Source organism: Callorhinchus milii, unplaced genomic scaffold (assembly GCF_018977255.1).
Source record: "Callorhinchus milii isolate IMCB2004 unplaced genomic scaffold, IMCB_Cmil_1.0 Scaffold2, whole genome shotgun sequence".
Classification (NCBI taxonomy): Eukaryota; Metazoa; Chordata; class Chondrichthyes; order Chimaeriformes; family Callorhinchidae; genus Callorhinchus; species Callorhinchus milii.
Window position 1 is genome coordinate 15,857,386 of NW_024704743.1, and position 20,796 is coordinate 15,878,181.

General features: G+C 40.3%; 1 protein-coding gene across 5 annotated transcripts in view; it reads right to left on the reverse strand.

Annotated features, from left to right (window-relative positions):
- sugct (succinyl-CoA:glutarate-CoA transferase) overlaps positions 1–20,796 on the reverse strand; it is a 206,819-nt gene that overhangs the window by 34,695 nt on the left and 151,328 nt on the right. For all 5 annotated transcript variants that reach the window (XM_042331871.1, XM_042331868.1, XM_042331869.1 and 2 more), the window contains one exon: positions 4,704–4,767. In XM_042331871.1, coding sequence (XP_042187805.1) covers positions 4,704–4,767 — 64 coding nt within the window. The remainder of the gene's footprint in view (positions 1–4,703; positions 4,768–20,796) is intronic.

The window sequence follows — 20,796 nt, forward strand, 5'->3', positions numbered from 1 at the left end:
AGTGTCCTTTCTACTTTGCTTATTCATGCACTATAATGTGGATCCCCTGCCATAATATAAATGATGTGATTCTGTGCACCAAGAGACTATGACAAGGTCACTGCAACTTAACTATGAGGTTTTATTGCAAATGTCCAAACCACTGCTCACTAGTTCATTAGCTTCTTAATACAATCAAACATGTATTTTCACATAATACAATTGTGTAAGTAAAATCCATATAAATGCCTGCATTTGTCCAAAGTTAAGACTCTAAATACAATTTAACTTTGTGAGGCATTTTTACTGTTGGCTGGTCGACTTTCACAACAGGGTGTGATGGGTAACTAAAAGGCAAAGTTTGGTAATCACTCACTTTTTTATGCTTGACTTGACAAAAATGCACTGGTCCGACCCCACTGTTTATATTAAAAGTTGAAAACAGACCTTGTAGCAAAGTAGCCATTATTTATCCAGAGTTGAAACTCTTCCCCACCAGGTAGGAAGCCATAAAACATCTCTTGTGACAAGACCACATTAAGTCTTAACACAATTGCAGTGATCCTCTAAGGGCTAATTGCCTCATGCAGGAATATGTATTTTATCAGAAACATTTCGTCTTAAAATCAGACCTTATTACTTTGAGGGAACAAATCGCTTGTTTTTACATGTTTTATTTGCTGGCCTGGAACAAAGTATAGAGAACAAGAAGTGACTCATCAGTTTTACTAATAGCACATTATTTAACAGAATTAACATGAAAGGATTATTTTTTTAATTTGCAGAAATCTGAACTCAATTAGCATCTCTGAGGTTGATATCAAACCCAAAATATTTTTTACAAGTTTGTTCATTTAAAACCACTGGGACTGCTTTCAGAAAATCACAACTGTCTCATCTGGACAAGCCCCAAGGGTATTATGTGTCCATGTGCGTGTGTTTGTATGTGTGTGTGTGTGAAGAGTGGGGGGAAGAGGAATGCTTAAAGGCCTTTCCAAATAGCTGATGAAGTGTTTGAGGTTATATACATGGGGAAAAACTATAAAGGGAAATGCTTGCAGAGGAATTCCTTAATGTTGGCTAGAAGGGTGCATTTATCGTTCAGTGAAATCCAGAAACATGCTTTGTGATGGATGATTCTACACAACATTATTATCATCCACAGATGGTCTAAAAGTCCAATAGACTGGGCCTATTTGTGACATCCTGCATAGTAACAACTTTCAGGCACAATTGTTCCATCTATCCTTTGGATAAGACGTTAAACTGGGTCCCATCCTGCCTGCTCAGGTGGATGTTAAAGATTTTATGGCACTACTTGAAAAGAGAAGGGAGATTCACCCGGTGTCCTGACCAACAATCTCCCAAAATAAAATTGGTCACTCACTCCACGGCTGTTTGGGCAATATTGCTGTGCACAAATTGGCTGCCTGTTCGCCCACAAATTGCACTTTACAATACTTATATATCATAGAACCATAGAATTATACAGCACAGAAGGAGGTCATTCGGCCCATCGTACCTGTGCCGGCTCTTTGAAAAGAGTTATCCAAATCAATCCCATTCCACCGTTCTCTCCCCATAGCCCTGCAAACTTGTCCTCCCCAAATAATTATCTGCTTCTCTCTTAAAAGTTGTTATCGAATCAATTTCCATCACCCTTTCAGACAATGCATTCCAGATCCAAACAGCTCGCTGTGTGAAAAAATTTCTCCTCGCCTCCCCTCTGTTTCTTTTAACAACTATTTTAAATCGGTGCCCTCGGGTTACTGACCCACATGGCAGTGGAAATAGTTTCTACTTGTTCATCCTATCAAATCCCCTCATAATTTTGAAAACTTCTATTAGAAGTCTCCTCTTAACCTTCTCTACTCCAAGGAAAATAATCCTAGCTTCTCTAGCCTCTCCTGACAACTGAAGTCCCTCATTCCTGGTACCACCTTGGTACATCTCCTTTGCACCCTCTCTAATGCCTTGACATCCTCCTAAAGTGTGGTGCCCAGAGCTGAACACAGTCTCTAGCTGAGGCCTAACCAGTGATTTATAAAGGTCCATTATAAAGCCTAGTATCCCGTATGCTTTTTAACAGCTTTATCTACCTGTCCTGCCACCTTCAAAGATTTGCTTATATGAAGCCCCAGGTCTCTCTGTTCCTTCACCCCCTTTAAGATTGTACCATCAGTTTATATTGCCTCTCATTCTTCCTCTCAAAATGCATCACATCGCATTTATCCACATTACACTTAATCTGCCAAGTGTCTGCCCATTTTACCAGTCTGTCTATGTCCATTTGCAGTCTGCCACTATCCTCCTCACTGTTTCTACTTTTCCTAGCTTAGTATCATCTGCAAACTCAGAAATTGTACTCCCTGCAAGTCCAGATCATTTATATAGATCAAAAGCAGCAGTGGTCCCAATACTGATCCCAGTATATCCTGATATCCTGTGAAACACTTTGGGACATCCTCCTGACATGAAAAGCTCTACACTAAATGTTAAGGATTATTTTTATTATTATCCAGCCTACCCATTCACACTCATATACCCATTCAACTTTGCAAAAGATTGCTTTGTTAAATAAATTGTGTTGCGCCCTTTCAACCCCCACCCGGCTTGTGTGGATAGCCAGTTGTGAAAAATGCTCCTGACGTGAAAGGTGCTGTATAAATGTAATTGCATTGTGTCTATAATCACTTAATAACTATAAATCCTTTTATGTAGGGAAACACTATTAAAATGTCTCACCAACTATATTATAAAGGAGCAAAAAAATTAGTCACTTCTGGGTGTTCATAGCGTGCTACAAGTGAGACAGCTCTATAATCAAAGGGCGCTGAAACAGAGTTCAGCTATAGTTCTTCTTCCACATGCCCATCACCTTGTTATTGAAAATGATTTCCCTCACTTTCTCTTCTTCTTCCTTGCTTTTATTTTCAAGCTTTGACCACTGTATCTTGATCTTCTCGAAAAAAGGTGGGGAGATGCAGGTTTTTTTTGCATAAAAAACATGTTGCCACGAACTAACCAAATGATGGAGTAGGCTCATGCTGCTATGTTCCTATTAAAAAGGTGAGAGTCAATCTGTGTTTCTTTTTTCCCCCAGTTAATCATTTCCCCCTGTGCCTCTCAAAATGTTGATTCTTACCTTATATGGTTCTTGGCCTTGTACCTCATCCAAACACCTATTCTAATAATAATAATCCTTGCATTTGATATAGCTCCTTATCAAGTCATTGAGACGTCTCAAAGCGTTTCACAGTATATATTGTAAAGTGATTTGACTGTACTTTGTGGGCCAAAAGTGGCAGCCAATTGCGCACAGCAGTGTCCCACAAGCAGTCATAGATTGAGTGACCAAATTATTCTTATTAGTTTTTTGGGGGGGATTATTACTCTCAGAAAGCGATCTGCCAATCGACTAACAACTGGGTTCCTACTTACTGCTAGGTAAACAGAAGTGCGTGGTGTAAGGAAACTTGCCTAAAGTCTCGCCCTGCCTGGAAACTGAACCCACGTCCTCTCGCTTGCAATGCAAGCGTTCTAACCACTACGCTACCGGACTCCCATTCTTTGTGCGTGAGCCTAATCAGTGAATTTGAGTACGTCTTGGGGGCATCTCAGCCAAGACCAATCCAGAAATGTACTACCTAATAAGATTCTTCCAGCTGGTGAAGGCATTGCAAAATCCTCCATTTAAATCCCATAACCACGAAATTAGGAACCAGAGTGAGGAATTCGAAATCCGCATACCTTGTGGCCTGGACATAATAGCACACTGGAAACTATGTCAGAACTTTTGCCAGCAATACTCCATCATTTGGCAATGTGCTCATCAACCATCTCACCAGGGCCGCACCCGCACTAACTACCACGTTGCCACATTAAAGTGCAGAAAGCCTTCCACAGAGGTAAGCCCACCACATACAAAATCAATAATGTTGTCTTTAGTTTTATAAGCTACCCCCACACTCCTACGCACAGCAGATATTTTTTATGGTCCACCGGTGTAGGCAGAGAGAGCCCTGCATTAAAGTACCTCGGATGGTGACCTTTAATGCTGCATTAAGGTCAGCGATGAGAATGAGCTAAATTTCCAGTTGTTCTCAGCGCCAAAGACATCTGGTCGAGAGGCAACAACACATTTACTGCGTTTAATCCAAGAACGCACTAAATATACATACAGTTGTATGTAGGTCAAAATGACTTAAAATGAAAACGAGAACACAGCTCAGAAGTTATTTGCCACAGAAACTTGGCTCGAACAAAATACCCAGTACAATTAAAGTGTTTTGGTCACAGATGGGGAGAAATTCCACCTGGGTCTGTATAATGAAGCATTTCACAGTGTACAGATTCCAGCAAATTCTTAAATGCAGCTTTCATTTTGAAAGTGGTTCTCTTAAGAACAACAGAAAATCAACTGACTTCAAAGTTGAGACTGAATTCAACAATTGTCAAACTCTGGACACTCTAAACAACAAAAACAATGTCAAATTACATTTGTAAAGTGCCTTTCACGTTGAGAGGACATCCCATGGCGCTGGGAAAAAATGCTACATACAAGAACTAAAATGCTACGTAAAAGAGCAATTCTAGACCTGGGTAGAATTTCTCCCCATGTTTTCTTTGACAAGCAAAATGGTCAAGTAAAATAACAACAAGCACATCTTTTACATCTGAGAATGGTACTTACGCCCTGCAAAGAGACAAGACCCATAACCCACCTGGAACAGTTACCGTCCCCGCTGTAGGATGCTCCATTTCTAAAATGAGATCATTGTGTATGACCTAGAAAAACAAAAATAAACCCACAATTATTCACCACTATGAAGGCAATATCAAAGCTTAAAACCAAACTGTCAAATTTGCTCTTATAATCTTTGTTCAACTATGTTTTTTTGTAATGCAGAGTTATTCTTCGTATTTATATAATAATCCTTGCATTTGATACAGCACCTTATCATGACTTTGAGATGTCTCAAAGGAATATATTGTAAGGTGAATTGACTGTATATTTTGTGGGCGAAGTTTGGCAGCCAATTGCGTACAGCAGTGAGTGTCCCACAAACAGTCGTGGATTCAGTGATTATTATTTTTTTTGAAGGAATTATTACCCCCAGAAAAGCAATTTGCCAATCGACTAACAACCGGGTTCCCACTTAACGACAGATAAATAGAGGCGTGTGGAGTAAGGAAACTTGCCTAAGGTTTTACCCTGCTTGGAAATCGAACCTGGGTCCTCTCGCTTGTGAGGCCAATGCTCTAACCAATATGTTACAGGACTCCAGATCATTCAGATATATTCTTTTTAAAAGTCAGAATAGATAGAGAATGGGTAAGATGGCAAAACTGGATGGAGGGAGTTCCAGAGGGTGGCTAGTGGCTGAGGGCTCAGCTGCAGATGGTGACGCAGGAAGGTTGGGAACATGCAGTAGATATCAACCTGTCAAGTAGTGAGCAGAAAAATTAGGTTGTAGGAGATCTTAGAGATAGGAATTTGTAGACCAGGGTGAGGATCTTGAAGTTGGTCCTTTGGGCAACAAGGAGCCAGTGGAGCCTGGCAAGAATAGGGTAATGGGCTTGTTAAGTTTTGTGCAGATCAGAATGTAAACAGTGGAGTTTTGGATGAGCTGGAACTTGTGGATGGTGGAACCGGGGAGGTCAGTAGGGAGGGCACTTGAAAACAGTACAATTAAAGAATTAATAAGAAGTGGCACATTAATTTTTAGTCTTTAAAATAACTTTATCCACAACCCCACTAACCTTAATTGTGTTATTGCAATTGTTTTTGCCTCTTCTCCCACATTCACATTCCACCCTCCTGCTGCAAACTCCTAAGCTGCCTGGCCCCTCTTCATCACCCTGCAAAATGTCTGCTCTCTCTCCAATAAAGCCCTCACCGTCCTCAACCTCATTGTCGACGAAAATGTTGACATCCTCGCCCTCACCAAAATCTGGATCACCCCAGGTGACACTTTTCCCCCTCACTGGTTACACCTTCCATCATACCCCACGATCCACACTCCAGCTGAAAAGACAGACGAGAGCTCGGTTTATGCACTCACCCAAAGGGCAGCACTGCCAATAATGCAGGGCTCCACAGCACTAGCTCAAATCCCATTGTATTACGAGGTGTGCACACACCCACTAGCAATTAGGGTGAAACCAAACATATAGCACTTAAGAGTTTTGTGCCTGGTTGCAGCTACAGGTGACTTGATATTGGTTAAACCCCTCAGAGTCTTAGATTCCTGCCCTTACTTTCTTTCTTACAGCGGTCTTGGCAGCCTGGCTCCAGCACAAATGATACTCGTATTCTACAATTCACTCTACACTATATTGGGTTATTCATGGTGAATCCCTTCAAACCATGGCCATTAATTTAATCTCATCAGTCTGAGCTGAATTTGAATGCAGATCCTTGAAGTGAAAGGGCAGTCAGCTGATCCACAGCTTTGGTCATCTAGTAATCCATAGGTTTAGTAGATTTATTGCTTCTAACTAAATTTCTAGACTGATAATAAGTTTGTATTTGTAATGTCATCTTGTCAAGGTTGAGTCCTATATAAAAAAATTGGTTAACTCGCAGAATCATTGTAGAATGATGCTCTGGCTGTAAATATTACTTTTCCTAGTTCCTATACTTTGTAATATCACACTCAGAAATGACTTCCAGGGTATTCAAGGTTCGGTAAACACTTGTCATTTTGCTTTCAGGACATTTCATTGCCAAGGAAAGGCCTGAAAAATCAAACTTTTAGCTAAATGTCCTTTATTGGCCGTTGAGAACACAATTTTCCCCTCCCCTTTTAAAGCACATTTGGTGACAAATCCTACTATTTTAGTTGCAAATCTGAAGGCACCATTTATGCAGCAACTTACAGTTTTAATTCAAGTCTTTATTCTTGAATTAAATCTTACTGTCAAATTGCTGATCAGGCCACTGTTCCAAATGCTGAGATTTTAAAAAGTCTTCGGGGATTATTGATCTGCAGATACAATATTTGCTCGGAATCCCCATTCTCAGCATACACCACACCTATCTTGTTATCATTTTCCTCTCTCCATAGATGCTGCCTGACTTGCTGCGTGTTCCCAGCATCTTCTGTTTTATTTCATGTTATCATGTTGCACATCAAACAATTTCAGTTACCCACACTGTCTGCAATATGCTTTAAATGGCCCAGCCAAGCTACTCCAAAAAAGTATGAGGATCTGCTTGAATTAACATTGTTGATCCAATGTTTGTAAAAAGAAGACTTGATCAGCAATTAGTGGAGAAAGGGTTTGCAAAAAAATCTTTAAAAGACATGGATTATAATATTTAAGGTCATTTGGAGCATTTAACAACACATGTCTCTAGATCAAACTATGGTTACAGAAGGTCTCAATCTTTAAGTGATCTGTCACAATACTAGCTGGACTGGATTCTATTTTAGGAGCTCTAATCCATGCAGTAGAATGGCATTTGAAAATACTGTACTTTCTGAAACAGCCAGCTATGATTAGCGAACCAAAATGGGGATTCTGAAACCATATATAAAAATAATTACACACAAAGAGGAACCTTTTTAAACTGCAGTTAAAAAGGATTCAGAAAGTATAATAGCTATAATAAAGCTATAATTTAGCAGTGCATCACCAATAATAATAATCCTTGCATTTGATATAGCGCTTTTCACATCTTCTAGACTTCTCAAAGCGCTTTACAGAATATACTGTAAAGTGAATTGACTGTATATCCATGGGCGAAATGCGGCAGCCAATTGCGCACAGCAGTGTCCTGCAAACAGTCGTAGATTGAGTGACCAAATTATTATTGTTTTTTTTGAAGGATTATTATCCCAGGAAAAGCAATCCGCCAATTGACTAACTATCGGTTTCCTACTTACTGCTAGGTAAAGAGGCGTCTGGAGTAAGGAAATTTGCCCAACATTTCACCCTGCCGGGAATAGATGTATCAAACATTCAGAAAGCTAAGTAGTTGTTAAGGATGACAAGACAAGAGATCAAAAGAAAAAATAATCCTAAATGTGTTAGCGTCATGAGTTAAAATATATATTGTTACTATGCTGAGTTGCAACTTATTGGACAATTTTTCTCCTCCCATGCAGGATGCACTACCACTGTAGGGAAGTTCAGTATGAACAACTCTGATTTAGGGTACAAAAGTGGTAAACTGCTCTGCTTGTAAAACTAATCTTTCAAATTCATTTAACAGTATGTCCAGCAATACATGTTTTAACTCTTTGTCTTCTCATCTTATACTAGGACAAACTCCTTTCTGTTTTCAAATAGTGGATTGCATAATTAAGGTCCACCTGAACAGACCTTGGTTTAACATCTCATCCGAAGGTTGGCACCTCCAACAATGCAAAACATTCCCAGCAGTGCATTGGGGTCTAAGCAGTGCATCTAGCTTAGACCATTTGAGTTCAAGTCCTGACATGGGATTTGAACCCTCAACCTTTTGACTCAGAGGATGCTACCATCTGAGCCAAGCTGACTACCACTGAGACAAGCTATTTTTAAAATAAATGCATCTTATGCAACCTACAGATGTTTTTTCGGAAAATGTTTCATGCCACAAGGAATATTGGATAGCAGGTTACTTTGCAATGGAATTGATGGCCAATTCCTGCCAGCTGTTAGGGAGGAAGAGGAAGAGAAGAATTCCACTCTGAATATATAGACAGGTTTTCAACATTGGTCCTACTGAGAACTCAGGTTCATCACCACTGCATCAGCATAGACTTTCATCCATAGAGTTTCATCCTTCGCTTGGGTTGAACTTCTGGAGAGAAGCTATAATTTTAAGGCCAAATATATGTATGGTATTTGGGGTGTAGGGAGGGTGACCATACATTTCTGAGGACAGTCTCCGGATGAAATATTGTGTCTCTGGGGCCAAATTTGCCCTCTGTTGAGTGGAGCAACACATTGAGCAAGAACGATAACCTTTCAAAACAGATCCACTCATCAGAGAAATAAAGCCATTCCATCCAACAAGCTTCTCCAATACTGGCAGCATCAGGATTTGTGGTAAGTTCAATTCTTGTTATGTGTGTCATCAGATGTGGTTTACAAAATATGGTCAGCCTTGTATAAAGACCAGTAGATCTATGCCTTTAGTATTTTCCTTTCTATGGCATTGCAAAGTGAAACTCTGTGGGTTTGAAGCCAATGCTGATTATTGACGAGTTATGAGTTACATGAAGCAACAGCATTTCACAAAAGAAAAACATATTTTCCACGAGAGACATTTTTTCCCTAAATGAGCAACAGCTGAACAATTTAGGGCTAAAACTTTTCCACTGCTATTATTTGTTTTAAATTTATGTCTTACATGCATCGTTTTCCCAATGTTTTTAATTTAGCATATCGAATTCTCATAAGACGAACACAAAAATAGCTGTGTTTACCTTTCATTGACTCAGAATTATAATAGCCAACTTAATCTTAAACTTACAACATGGAGAAAAGTCAAATGAATACAACTAGTTGTTCTGTTGGAGCTGAGAAACTACATTCCACATACTGTTCATGAGGATGAGTGACAATTTATATTAAACTGCTTATTAACACTGCAGCTGAAGTGGAATACTAGGGCAGATGCTACATTAGACTTAATGTTTAGCAGTCCATCCATTGGATGGCATTAGCAACCTGGAAGTGGGGAATGCTTGGGTTCCAGTGTTGATTGTACAGTTATATTTGATACTGTAACCAAAGATTCAGCCCAAAATTAACAACACATGTGAGCTAGGGTTCAGAGAGTTAACTTTTAGGCCTATGGGCTGGGCTCTAGATAGGGTCAAGTGGGAGGTGGCATTAGTAGACAATAGAAGAAAAATGCTAATCCAAAAGGTTATTTTAGGAGATTTGAATAGAATAGAGCAAAAATCAATATTGGGATTGGAGTGCTTGAAAGACGAGGTCAAAATAGACAAAAGGCTGTGAAGAATTATTTGTAAGATCTAAGGATTCAGAAAGTAATGAGAACTGAGAGACATACAAAAGTCAGCGGAGCATAACTAAATCATTTTTTAGATGTGTACGAAATAGGTGGAGTGTCAAAGACCACATATGCTTCTTAGTGGAAATATTGGGTAGAAATATTATACAGGCACAGGAAATGGCAGATGTGTTAAATTAATTCTTCACATCCGTTATTCCAAATGATCAACAAAGGCAAATTCCACATTCAAAGCAGTGTGGGAATTTATAACACATTTAAAGATCGGTTAACACATATTAAAGAGTAATGAAGGTGGTGAGATTCTTCTTATCCTAAACTGCATTTAATAAGATACCACATAAGAGACCTGCGACACATGGAAATAAGTGGTCAAATCGAAAGAAAGAAAACAAACAGTTGGAGTTTCTCAGGGATATGTAGTGAGTGTATTGTAGTCAGCCAAAATGTTGTCTCACTTTCCTTTCTCCATAGATGCTGCCTGACCTGCTGAGTTTCCCCAGCTCTCTCTGTTTTTGTTTCAGATTTCCAGCATCTGCAGTATTTTGTGTTTTGTATTGTAGTGAGTGTTGGGGGCTGCTCTTTTTACTCTATATTGTGTATATATATATATATATTAATGTATTTACCTGATGTGGATTTAAAAATTGATCTGAAGTAACACCAATTTGGGGGGCATGGCAAATTTTAATGAGGACTGTGAAAAACTGTAGAAAGACATTGATAATAATAATAATCCTTACCTTTGATATAGCGCCTTATCACTCTGTCAAAATGTCTCAAAGTGCTTCACGGAATTTTACTGTGATGTTACTTGTATATTGTTATAGGGCGGGCAAACACAGCTCAACTTAAAAAGGTAGTACATTTTGAAAGGAAGAATTGGGAACAAAGGACACCATTAAGTATTAATACTAATCCTTCAATTTAAAATAGCACCATATTTCACCGTTGAAACATCTCAAAGCGCTTCACAGAATACAGTATATGGCTGAAATTAAGTGGAGTAGACTATTGGGATCTTGCCGTGTGGATACACAGATCATTAAATATGGACGTAGAGGTAGAAAATAATATACAAATCGCAAAATGAATCTATAGGTTTACGTCTAGAGGCAAAGAGTAATGGTCTCATTACTCCTCCAGGGTAGGGGGCAGGGATTCTTCCCACTCAGCTTCTGCTAACCCTGCAAGATAAACCCCTAACCGGGTGCGTGGTCCTAGCTGGACAAGCAACAGTGCTTTCAATGGCAAGTGACTGTATACGGTTTTAGCTGGTTAAACTTTAGCAGAACCACAACACACACTCTAGGGTCCTACGCTTTTGTCAACCTACACCTATAATCTCTGGAATTTGGTAAGCAATGCATGCTCCTCCAGGGAGAGTGCACATTCCACTCCAGATACAGTGACACTTTCATGTGGGCAGCATACGTAGGTGGAACTCAGCCGTATTTGGATACTCTTAAGCATGGTGATGGGTTTCCAGGTGTGTTAGGTACCCGATTGACCCAAAGAAGGAAGAAAGTAATGTTTAAAAGCAGGTAGCCTAAAAAATATAAGGTGTATTGTGTAAAGTTTGGGCAACCCACTACAGGAAGGATATAACAGCAATTGAAACAATGTAAAATTCATTAACATGTTACCAGGGAAGAGGTTACAGTTTCAAAGAGAATTGAGAAGCTAGGGTTATCTCATTGGAGCTAAGAAGATTAAGGGGTGACATGGTAAGAATGTTTGAGACACTGAGGGGTTATGACAAGGGAAATAGGAATAAATTATTTTCACTGGTTAATGAGTGAGTATGTGGATGATACATATTCAAGGCAATTACAAAAATAATTAAAGGTAGGTGAGAAAAAAATGTCTTTCCGTTTTTTTTTCGTCAGCAGGGTATCTGACACATGCAGAAATCCATCGCCATGCTTAAGAGCATCCAAACCAAGCTGAAATTTCCATGTGTCCCACCTACACATGGAAATCTCAGAGATAGATTGTCGGAATGGAATGCACACTCTCTCTCTGGTCTTTACATCGAAGGTGGAGTGAAATAATTTGCCACAAACCGTGGCTGAAGCAGAGACCATCAATTCTTTTAAAAGGGAATTAGAATTGTCAAAAAGAATAAACAATATGGGGAGCGAGCACAAGATTAGACTGGGACTATGCTGCACGGCTCATTTGGTGAAATCCACCAGTGTAGATTTGATGGGTCGAATGGCTAGTTTCTGTACTGTACCATTCTATGACCTGAAGTGCTGTAATTTGAATGTTTATATTGGGATTCACTACACTTTGTGACAAATGCATATTTCATAGGAGAGGAGGGAATAGTCTGCCCCCATTGATTCACCTCACAAGTGAGATTGGGTTTGATTCCCAACAAGGTGAAACGGTGGGCAAATTTCCTTACTCCACACGCCACTATTTACCTAGCAGTAAGTAGAAATCTGGGTGTTATTCGATTGGCGGATCACTTTTCCGGGGGTAATAATTCCTTAAAAATAAATAAAAATAATTTGCTGGACATAAAATAGGTTCTGAATTGTCTATGGGTCATGTAGATCAGATGAGATAATAATAATCCTTGCATTTAATATAGCGCCTTATCACGTCGTTAAGATGTGTCAAAGCGCTTCACAGAATATACTGTAAAGTGGAACAGCCAATTGCACACAGCAGTGTCCCAAAAGCAGTCATCGATTGAGTGACCAAACTTTTTTTTAAGGCATTATTACCTTCAGAAATTATTACCCGCATCCGCCAATCGACTAATAACTGGGTTCCTACTTACTGCTAGGTAAACAGAGGCATGTGGAGTAAGGCAACTTGCCCAACGTTTTGCCCTGTTGGGAATTGAATCCGGGTCCTCTCGCTTGCGAGGCGAATGCTCTAACCAATATGCTACAGAACGCCATCTTAGATTACATCAGGAAATGAAAGAGGAAACGTGTAAGGCTTATTAAATACTTTTAGAAATTCCAAAAAATCCTAGCTGTACGCAAGGACTGGGCGATGGTGAATGGAGTATTGAAAGAAGAGGCCACACAAATCAGGAATTATAAACCAGTTTGTCCAACTTCAGTAATGGAAAAATGCTCACGAGCATTATAGGAAATGCTATCATCACTCATCTCAAGAAAATATAAGACTCAAGGGGAAATCAGCATGGTTTAAGAAGGTTGCAGCTCATAAATCTACTGGATTTCTTTCAGGCAAATAACCTTGTGGATGTGGGCTATCCAATGGTATAATATACGGGGTGACCAAAAAATCATGGCATCTACCCTACTATCTAAAAAAATCATAATTTCTTTAAGACTTATTCTTATTAGACGTTGTAATGGTATCACGACTTTTAGTCATCCTGTACTTGGAGCTTTCAGCAGCCGTTTGATGAAATTTGAATCCGAGTCTTTCAAAGAATATATAAAGGTACTTGGGATGAATGCCAAATTGACAAATCGAAATGACTAGACCATAGGAAGCAAGCGATCGTGATAAATGGATAAAACATTCACTCTTGCCTCTGGGTCAGAATGTTGGAGGTTCGAGCCTCATGAGAGGACTACTACTCCTAATCTAGGTTGACTAGTGCAGGTCTTAGAATTCACTGCATTGTTGGAGTGCAGTCAAACTGAGGTTCCCGATGCATTCGTTTTAGGAACAGCGAGGAACTCCTCCATTTTTCAGACCAATATTGCTCTCTTGTCCAAATTCATCTCATTGTGGTTTGTAGAATGTTTCTAGTCCAGTTGTGCTGCTGCTGCTCCCTATATAACCTGCCAATAAACCTCAAAATAAACTCTTTGTGAAAGGAAGTTGGATAAGTGTATCTGTTCAGGTGGACGTTAAAGATCCTGTGAAACTTTTCGAAACTAGTTCCCTGGCCCAATGCACACTCTGGGGTCCTCAAGCTTTGGATCTTGCCTACCTATGCCTAATACTCTCAGGAATTAGGTAATTAGCAGGATGTGTCCCTCCAGGGAGAGAGAGCGCATTCCATTCCAACAAATATCTCTAGAATTTCTATGTATAGGTGGGTTGCATGGAATTCTCAGTTTGGTTTGGATACTCTTAAGCGTGGTGATGCTTTACGGTATGTGTCACACGCCCGTCTGACCAAAATAAATCTCTCTCCTCTTACCACCCCCCCACTACCCCACGCACAGATGGAAAAATATGTTAAACGTTAACCCCAATTTTTTTCACTTGTTTGATTTTTGAAAGAAAAATAGATCTTGATGTCTAGACTCCTTTTTTGTGGACCTGGGAGATAATCAGGACCAGACACGGTTCGTAATTTATATAATCTGGAATGGCCGTGGCTTCTGCCCACCACATCCTCTTAAGGTGATTTCAAGAGAAACAAACGAAAAAGGCCGATTCAAAGGAAAATATGCAGTGGTGAATCTGAAAAAAATGGTAAAATCTACTGGTTCAGCAGATTAATTATTTAATTATTTGTCTCTGTAAACTCCACCCCCCCCCGCCCCCCCCCCCGCAAATAAAATGTGAGGAACCTCAATAGCTTCTCTGTGTTAATTCGTCTTTCCACAAATTAATTTTAGGAATGGCCTGTTTCTATTGCCCACCAGAGCAGGGGGTGGGAGGAGTGTGGAGATCGTAGCTGGGAGGTGCCCATGGTGCTGCTCGTTTTCCTTTAATAAGCCTCCAAGCTGGAGTTAATACCTTTGGGCTCAGCTACTAGGCAGCTATGAAGGTCACTTAGTAATAAAACAAGCCTCGATTGGCCAGGCCTCCGAGGTTTCTGACTTGCGCAGATTTTTTTTAATTGATAGGTTGAGGCTTAACCCCCACAGTAAATAAAAGACATGTCTATTAATCTTTGCAAAAGAGTAAAACATGATAGGATTGTAAACGATAACATACTGTACTTGTCGTATATTTTATCTGGGGAGCTATAATCAGTTTAACACAGTCCATTTATCCCAAGTGTAGATCAGATATCCATGGTTGCTTTTATTGGCAAAGGGCCTGTCCGTATTGAGACTGTCTCACACAGATCCGGTTTAAGCAGCGTCCTTCAATATTTAAATCTGTCTTTAGGCCAATGAAATACGAAAGGTGTTGAGAATACTTTTATTTATACAGCAGAACAACAGGGACCGGATTCCACATTGTCTCCCGCTGCTTTTCTTTGCTAGCAATGCAGCAAAATGATCCCCTCCCGAGCCCGCTCGGTTTGTTTTTAATAATACTTTGTACAATGTTTCAGGAAAACAATAGCATTGAAGTAAAACCGCAGGCACTGCCCGGAAAGGAATGCTGCAATCATGCAGGATATAACTGTTATAATGTTAACGACTTTTGAGTTCCCAAAAATATTTAAGAAGTCAAATTAGACAGTATAATAATAAGTTATAATAATTTAATTTGGGGTATTTCTTAATTGACATCCCTTTATAAGGAATAGATACAATATATACTGTATAAATTTACAGTATAAATTTTCAGTACAGAAGGCCATTCAGCCCATCACGCCTGTAGCATTGCTATCTGTTTCTATGTTGCCTTTTATTATTAATCGCACTTTCCAGCTCTTTCTCGATAGTGCTTAATGTTCTTACTGCTCATTGAGTTCTATCGAGTTCTCTTGTCAATGACTCTCGCAAAAAGAAGCCACACAGTCACTGCGCTTTACAGTATATCCTGTGAAGCCCTAATTGGGATGTCCTTCCATCCAAGGGGTGGGGGTTAGTGGTGGTGGACAGGAGGTAGTATATAGAACAGTCAAAGAGATTTCTTTTCAGATGAGTATTGAAGGTAGAGAGGGAGGGCGGGAGGGAGGGAGGGAGGGAGAATGAGGTTGGGGGACTTCGGAAGCAAGTTCCAGCGAGTGGAGGCAAGGTGACCATATGCTCACCTGGTAGGGAGCAACAGGCAGGGAACAGGAAGTGGGGGAACAGGATCATAAAAGATCCCGAGGTAGAGTGGGCAAGGCTGTGGAGGCATTTGAAGGTAAGGATGATAATCCTTCATATAATCTATTTGTCTTCACTTCCTGAGTCACCCACATACCAGTTTTTATTAAAAAAAACACAGGATATTTTTCTTGAAAACATGCCTCTCGTACGTAAATACACCTGATTGGAATACCAAAGTACACTGACCTTTGGAAATATGTGTGCGGAAAACAAATAAAATGACAAGATGCAAGTTGTTTACATAGTGAAACTATGCATAACAAACCCGAAGGACAATTCCTTGCAGTAAGTTGACAATCCTCACATATTCACTATAATACAGATAAACTGGTGAGAGATAACTGATTTTCAGAATTCAGCCGTTTAAGTACAGTGTATGGAAAGTACCATTACATAATGTTATGCACCAGCAATGTAATTATCAGTCACACTGATACAGCATTGCTATCTTGTCAAATACTTTTCTAAAACATTATTTATCTGAATCATTGTTGGTACCATTGAGGACATGGCTAGTTTAAAAATGACACTGTGGATCAGGCTGCATTCTTAAGACAAATTGTATCCTCAATGACATGATCCACGCACTGTCTCTCACAAACTATTCAAATAAGGGCAGATTACTTGCAAGGACAATTTTTAATTTGTTGTTATACTGAATGCCAGCTATCACTTCACGCTAAGGTCAGTTATTCTTTTCTTGCTTTCACTTTTCCATTTGAATTGGCATTAGTGTTGAACTAATGTGGTAAACTAATTTAATTAGCGTTAAACACATTTGTGGAGTCCTGTAACGTATTGGATAGAGCACTCGCCTCGCAAGCGAGAGGACCTAGGTTCGATTCCCAGGCAGGGTGTGACAATGGGCAAGTTTCCTTACTCCACACGCCTCTGTTCACCTAGCAGTAAGTAGGAAACCGGTTGTTAGTCGATTGGCGGATCGCTTTTTTGAGGGTAATAATCCCTTAAAAAAAATAATAATTTGGTCACTCAATCCACGAATGTTTACGGGACGCTGCTGTGCACAATTGGCTGTCGCGTTTCGCCCACGAAATATACAGTCAATTCACTTTACAGTATATTCTGTGAAGCGCTTTGAGACGTCTCGAAGATGTGATACGATGCTATATCAAATGCAAGAATTATTATTATTATTATTAAACTACTCTAGAAGTTGTTATTCCCTTGTCTGTATTTGACATTTGTAATGCTCATACGTTTTGGAATAAAAAAATACAACTTTTAATCTGGATTCTTTTACCACTTACTCTTAGACAGACTATTTGTGGTTAATGTGTGTTCATCAATTTCGGTTCAAGTTGTACCTCAAAAAAATAAAATTACTTCTTAATTACTTGTTCACCTCATGGTTACTTGTGAGACCTTGCTGCCGTGTTTGCCTATACAAATAGCCACCATGCTTTCCAGTAATCACTTGTGAAATACTTTGAGATGCTTTAACCTGCTAAGGCAGTATAAAAATGCAGGTTCTTTCTTTCAGCGTCAACTTTCAAGGTTCTGTCCTTGACTGGTTCAGGTCCTACCTTTCACACCGCCTCCACTTCATCTCTGCAAACGCCCTCTCCTCCAGCCCCTGCACCATCTCATGCAGCTTTCCTCAGGGCTCTGTCCTCGGTCCCCTACTCTTTACCCTCTACATGCTCTCCCTTGCTGACATCATCTGCAGATAGGGGGTAAATTTCCACATGTATGCGGATGACCCCCAACTCTGTCTCTCTGCTTCCACCCTCAACTCTGGGACTACTGGTGTCCTGAGCAACTGCCTGTCCGACATCAAGTTCTGGACGAGGGACAACTTGCTCCAACTGAACGCCACCTCGGGCGCTAGCAGCATCAGCCTCCACGGCTGTACACTCAACCTCACTAAACCAGTCAGGAACCTGGGTGTCTTGTTTGACTCTGAACTGTGCTTTCTGCCCCACATCCGCACTATGACCGGCAGTGCCTACCACCACCTTCGCTACATTGCCAGACTCCGTCACTGCCTCACCCCTCAGGCTGCCAAAACCCTCACCCACGCATTCATCATATCAAGGCTCGATTATGGAAACCCCCTCCTCATCGGCCTTCCCAACTCTTCCGTTCATCCAAAACTCTGCAGCTCATGTACTCTCGCGCACCAGGCTCCGTGACCCCATCGCTCCCACCCTTACCTGACTCCACTGGCTCCCCATCCCCCAGAGGATTGAATTCAAAATCCTCGTCCTCACTTTCAAGGCCATCTATGGCCTTGCCCCCTTCTACCTCTCTGACCCGCTGACTCCCTTCCAACCTGCCCACTCCCTTCGTTCAGCGGACTCCGGCCAGTTCCATGGCTCCTGCCTGACCTGCCCTACCATCGGTGGCTGGGATTTCAGCCTCTCTAACCCACACTCTGGAACTCCATCCCACAGTCCCTTCACCTCGCTTCCTCCCTCACCTCGTTCAAAGCTGGTCTCAAGACCCTCCTCTTCAATCATACCTTCAGGCGCCCTCCCACCTCTCTGCCTTCCCTCAACCCTCTCCCAACCCTCCCCCCTGCTCGGGTCCTGACCCCTGACTGTCCAGCGCCTTGGGACGTCCTCTCGATGTGAAAGGCGCTCTATAAATGTAATTTTGTTGTTGTTGTTGTTTTATATTCCTACATTAATAGTCTTTTAATAGGTTTTTTTGGAACAAAATTGAGTCAACATTAAACGGTTTAAAAGAATTACGTAAATTTGAATTTTGGAAGTCCAATGTGGCAACAAAATTCTAATTCCAATAAGACTGTGATATAAAACGTAGTGTCTTCTTTATACCGATTTGTTTACAAACTAGCGTGAGGGTGGTCCAAAGGGTTTGTAGGAACTTCAGACATGGCTTTAGAATACAGTGTTTGAATCGAAAAGATGAACTGAGTGATATGTATAATGACCACAAGAAAAAAGGTTCCAGGCAGAAGCTATTGGTCAAACCGCTTATTGTTTTCAAGTTGGTGGAATGAAAAGTTGCTTCAGGTATGAGTCCCTCTCACCTGGAATATTTTTTTCACAACATGGTAGAACATTGCAGTGTTCGCTGAAACTCCCTCCCAAATTCTCTCCTTCCTTGTCCCTGCTAAAAATGTACCTCCTTGAACCTCTGTTTGCCTCCCTCCTTTGCCCCCACCTATTTCCCCTTTGCTTGTGTCTCCACGCATCCATGTAAAGGGCTGCAAAACTTTGCCCTGCGTGAAAGGTGTAATTACTGCAAGATGTTGCTGTGTGGAGCTGGATTTGAAGCCTTTTAAGAGAAATGAATGTGCTGCAAAGTACTATTTAATCCAACCTTCAAGTAAAGTATACAATTTGGAGCACATGTTCAGAACCTGCGTCCGAGACCTAATGAAGTTGTGTGTCCTCTCATTTGCCTACATTTCGTATACAATCTTGGAATGGCACATAGGGGGATGTTCTGCATTGTTTATCTAGCAATCACTGGACAAGTATATGGCAAACTGTTACACATTACCCATTCCTCCCCCCGAATCGCCCACGAATATTATTAAACGTCCATCATTCTTTCAAGCTAAGAAGTGGACATCAGTGGACAGAAAGCATTGATGAGGAGAATTTATTTGGGGAATTTAGAAGCTTTTATAACAGAAAGATTTAGCAGCCAAGAACATTAGTATTCCAAAAATTAGTACAGCTGGTGCATTCCTTGCAAATAAAGCTGGAGATGCCCTTGCCAGCTTTTGCAACCTCACAATAGAGGATTAATTAATAAATACTTTCAGCTTGTACCGTATCTCCAGCGGAACAACATAAGAGAATGCTAACACGCTGCACTGAACAAACATTGGCCTAATGGCATGTTTAAGAATCATGACTGCCTCAGCTCCGTTTATCAAAGGCAAACTGAGTCTGTCCAGGGGACGAACTCCTTTTGAAGGCAGGAAGGTCCATCCTGTGGGCACAAAACAATCCGTGGTATGCAGCATAAAGTTTGAACTGATAAATGTTGACTTGAATCAACAGCATTGAATTGTAACAACAAGCTGTTTTATGGCAGATTATTTTAATCGTTTTTGTTGCTCTTGGCATGGAATGAAACCACTATGGCATCATTTTCCTGTGACAAACTAACATTACTTAAACAATAAATTTTACTTATTAGTCTTTTTAGCTATAACCCCCCACAAATAAGGAACTATCAGCATGATAAGCAAGTTCAAAGTAAAGAAAGAATGTTACCAAAGGGGTTTGGAAAGCTAAATGCTCTACCTCCCATACAATGAACATCAATTATTTCATGTGCAAAGCTATCGCTGTATGACTGACTGCCCACAACTACCCAGATCTGGACAAACATGAAAACAAAGGCATTGAAAATGAAGTCTTCCATTCAGTGTACATGGATAATTTTGAGAGTAAAAATAATCTGTGTCATGATTGTATTTTAAAGATCAAAGAAAATCATTTATTGAAACCATTTGCACACTTCTACCACAAAATATAGTCAATTCACTTTATAGTATATTATGTGAAGAGCTTTGAGACATCTCGAAGAGGTGAATCCAATATAAAATTATATTCAAGAATTCACTTTAGTAATTTATAGTGTGTAGACTGAGTGCATAAGGAATTAAATGATTCCAGCAAACTGAACAAATAGTGAGGGAGTGTAATGTAAGCCAAACTCTGCCTCGTGAAGAATATGTTTTATGGTTTTCGCTGTCAACTTTTCTCGAGGCAAGATCTTTTTTTTAAAAAAATAGAATAAACTGTGTAGGAGATTTCCGAATGAAACTTTGTCGATCAGCTGAATTTACTGTCTGCCTTCGACTGAGACGGACAGGATTACTCATCCAGTGTTGTCTGGCCCACACAGAAGCAGCACCCGCTTCCAGGTTTACATGCAAGATTTTGT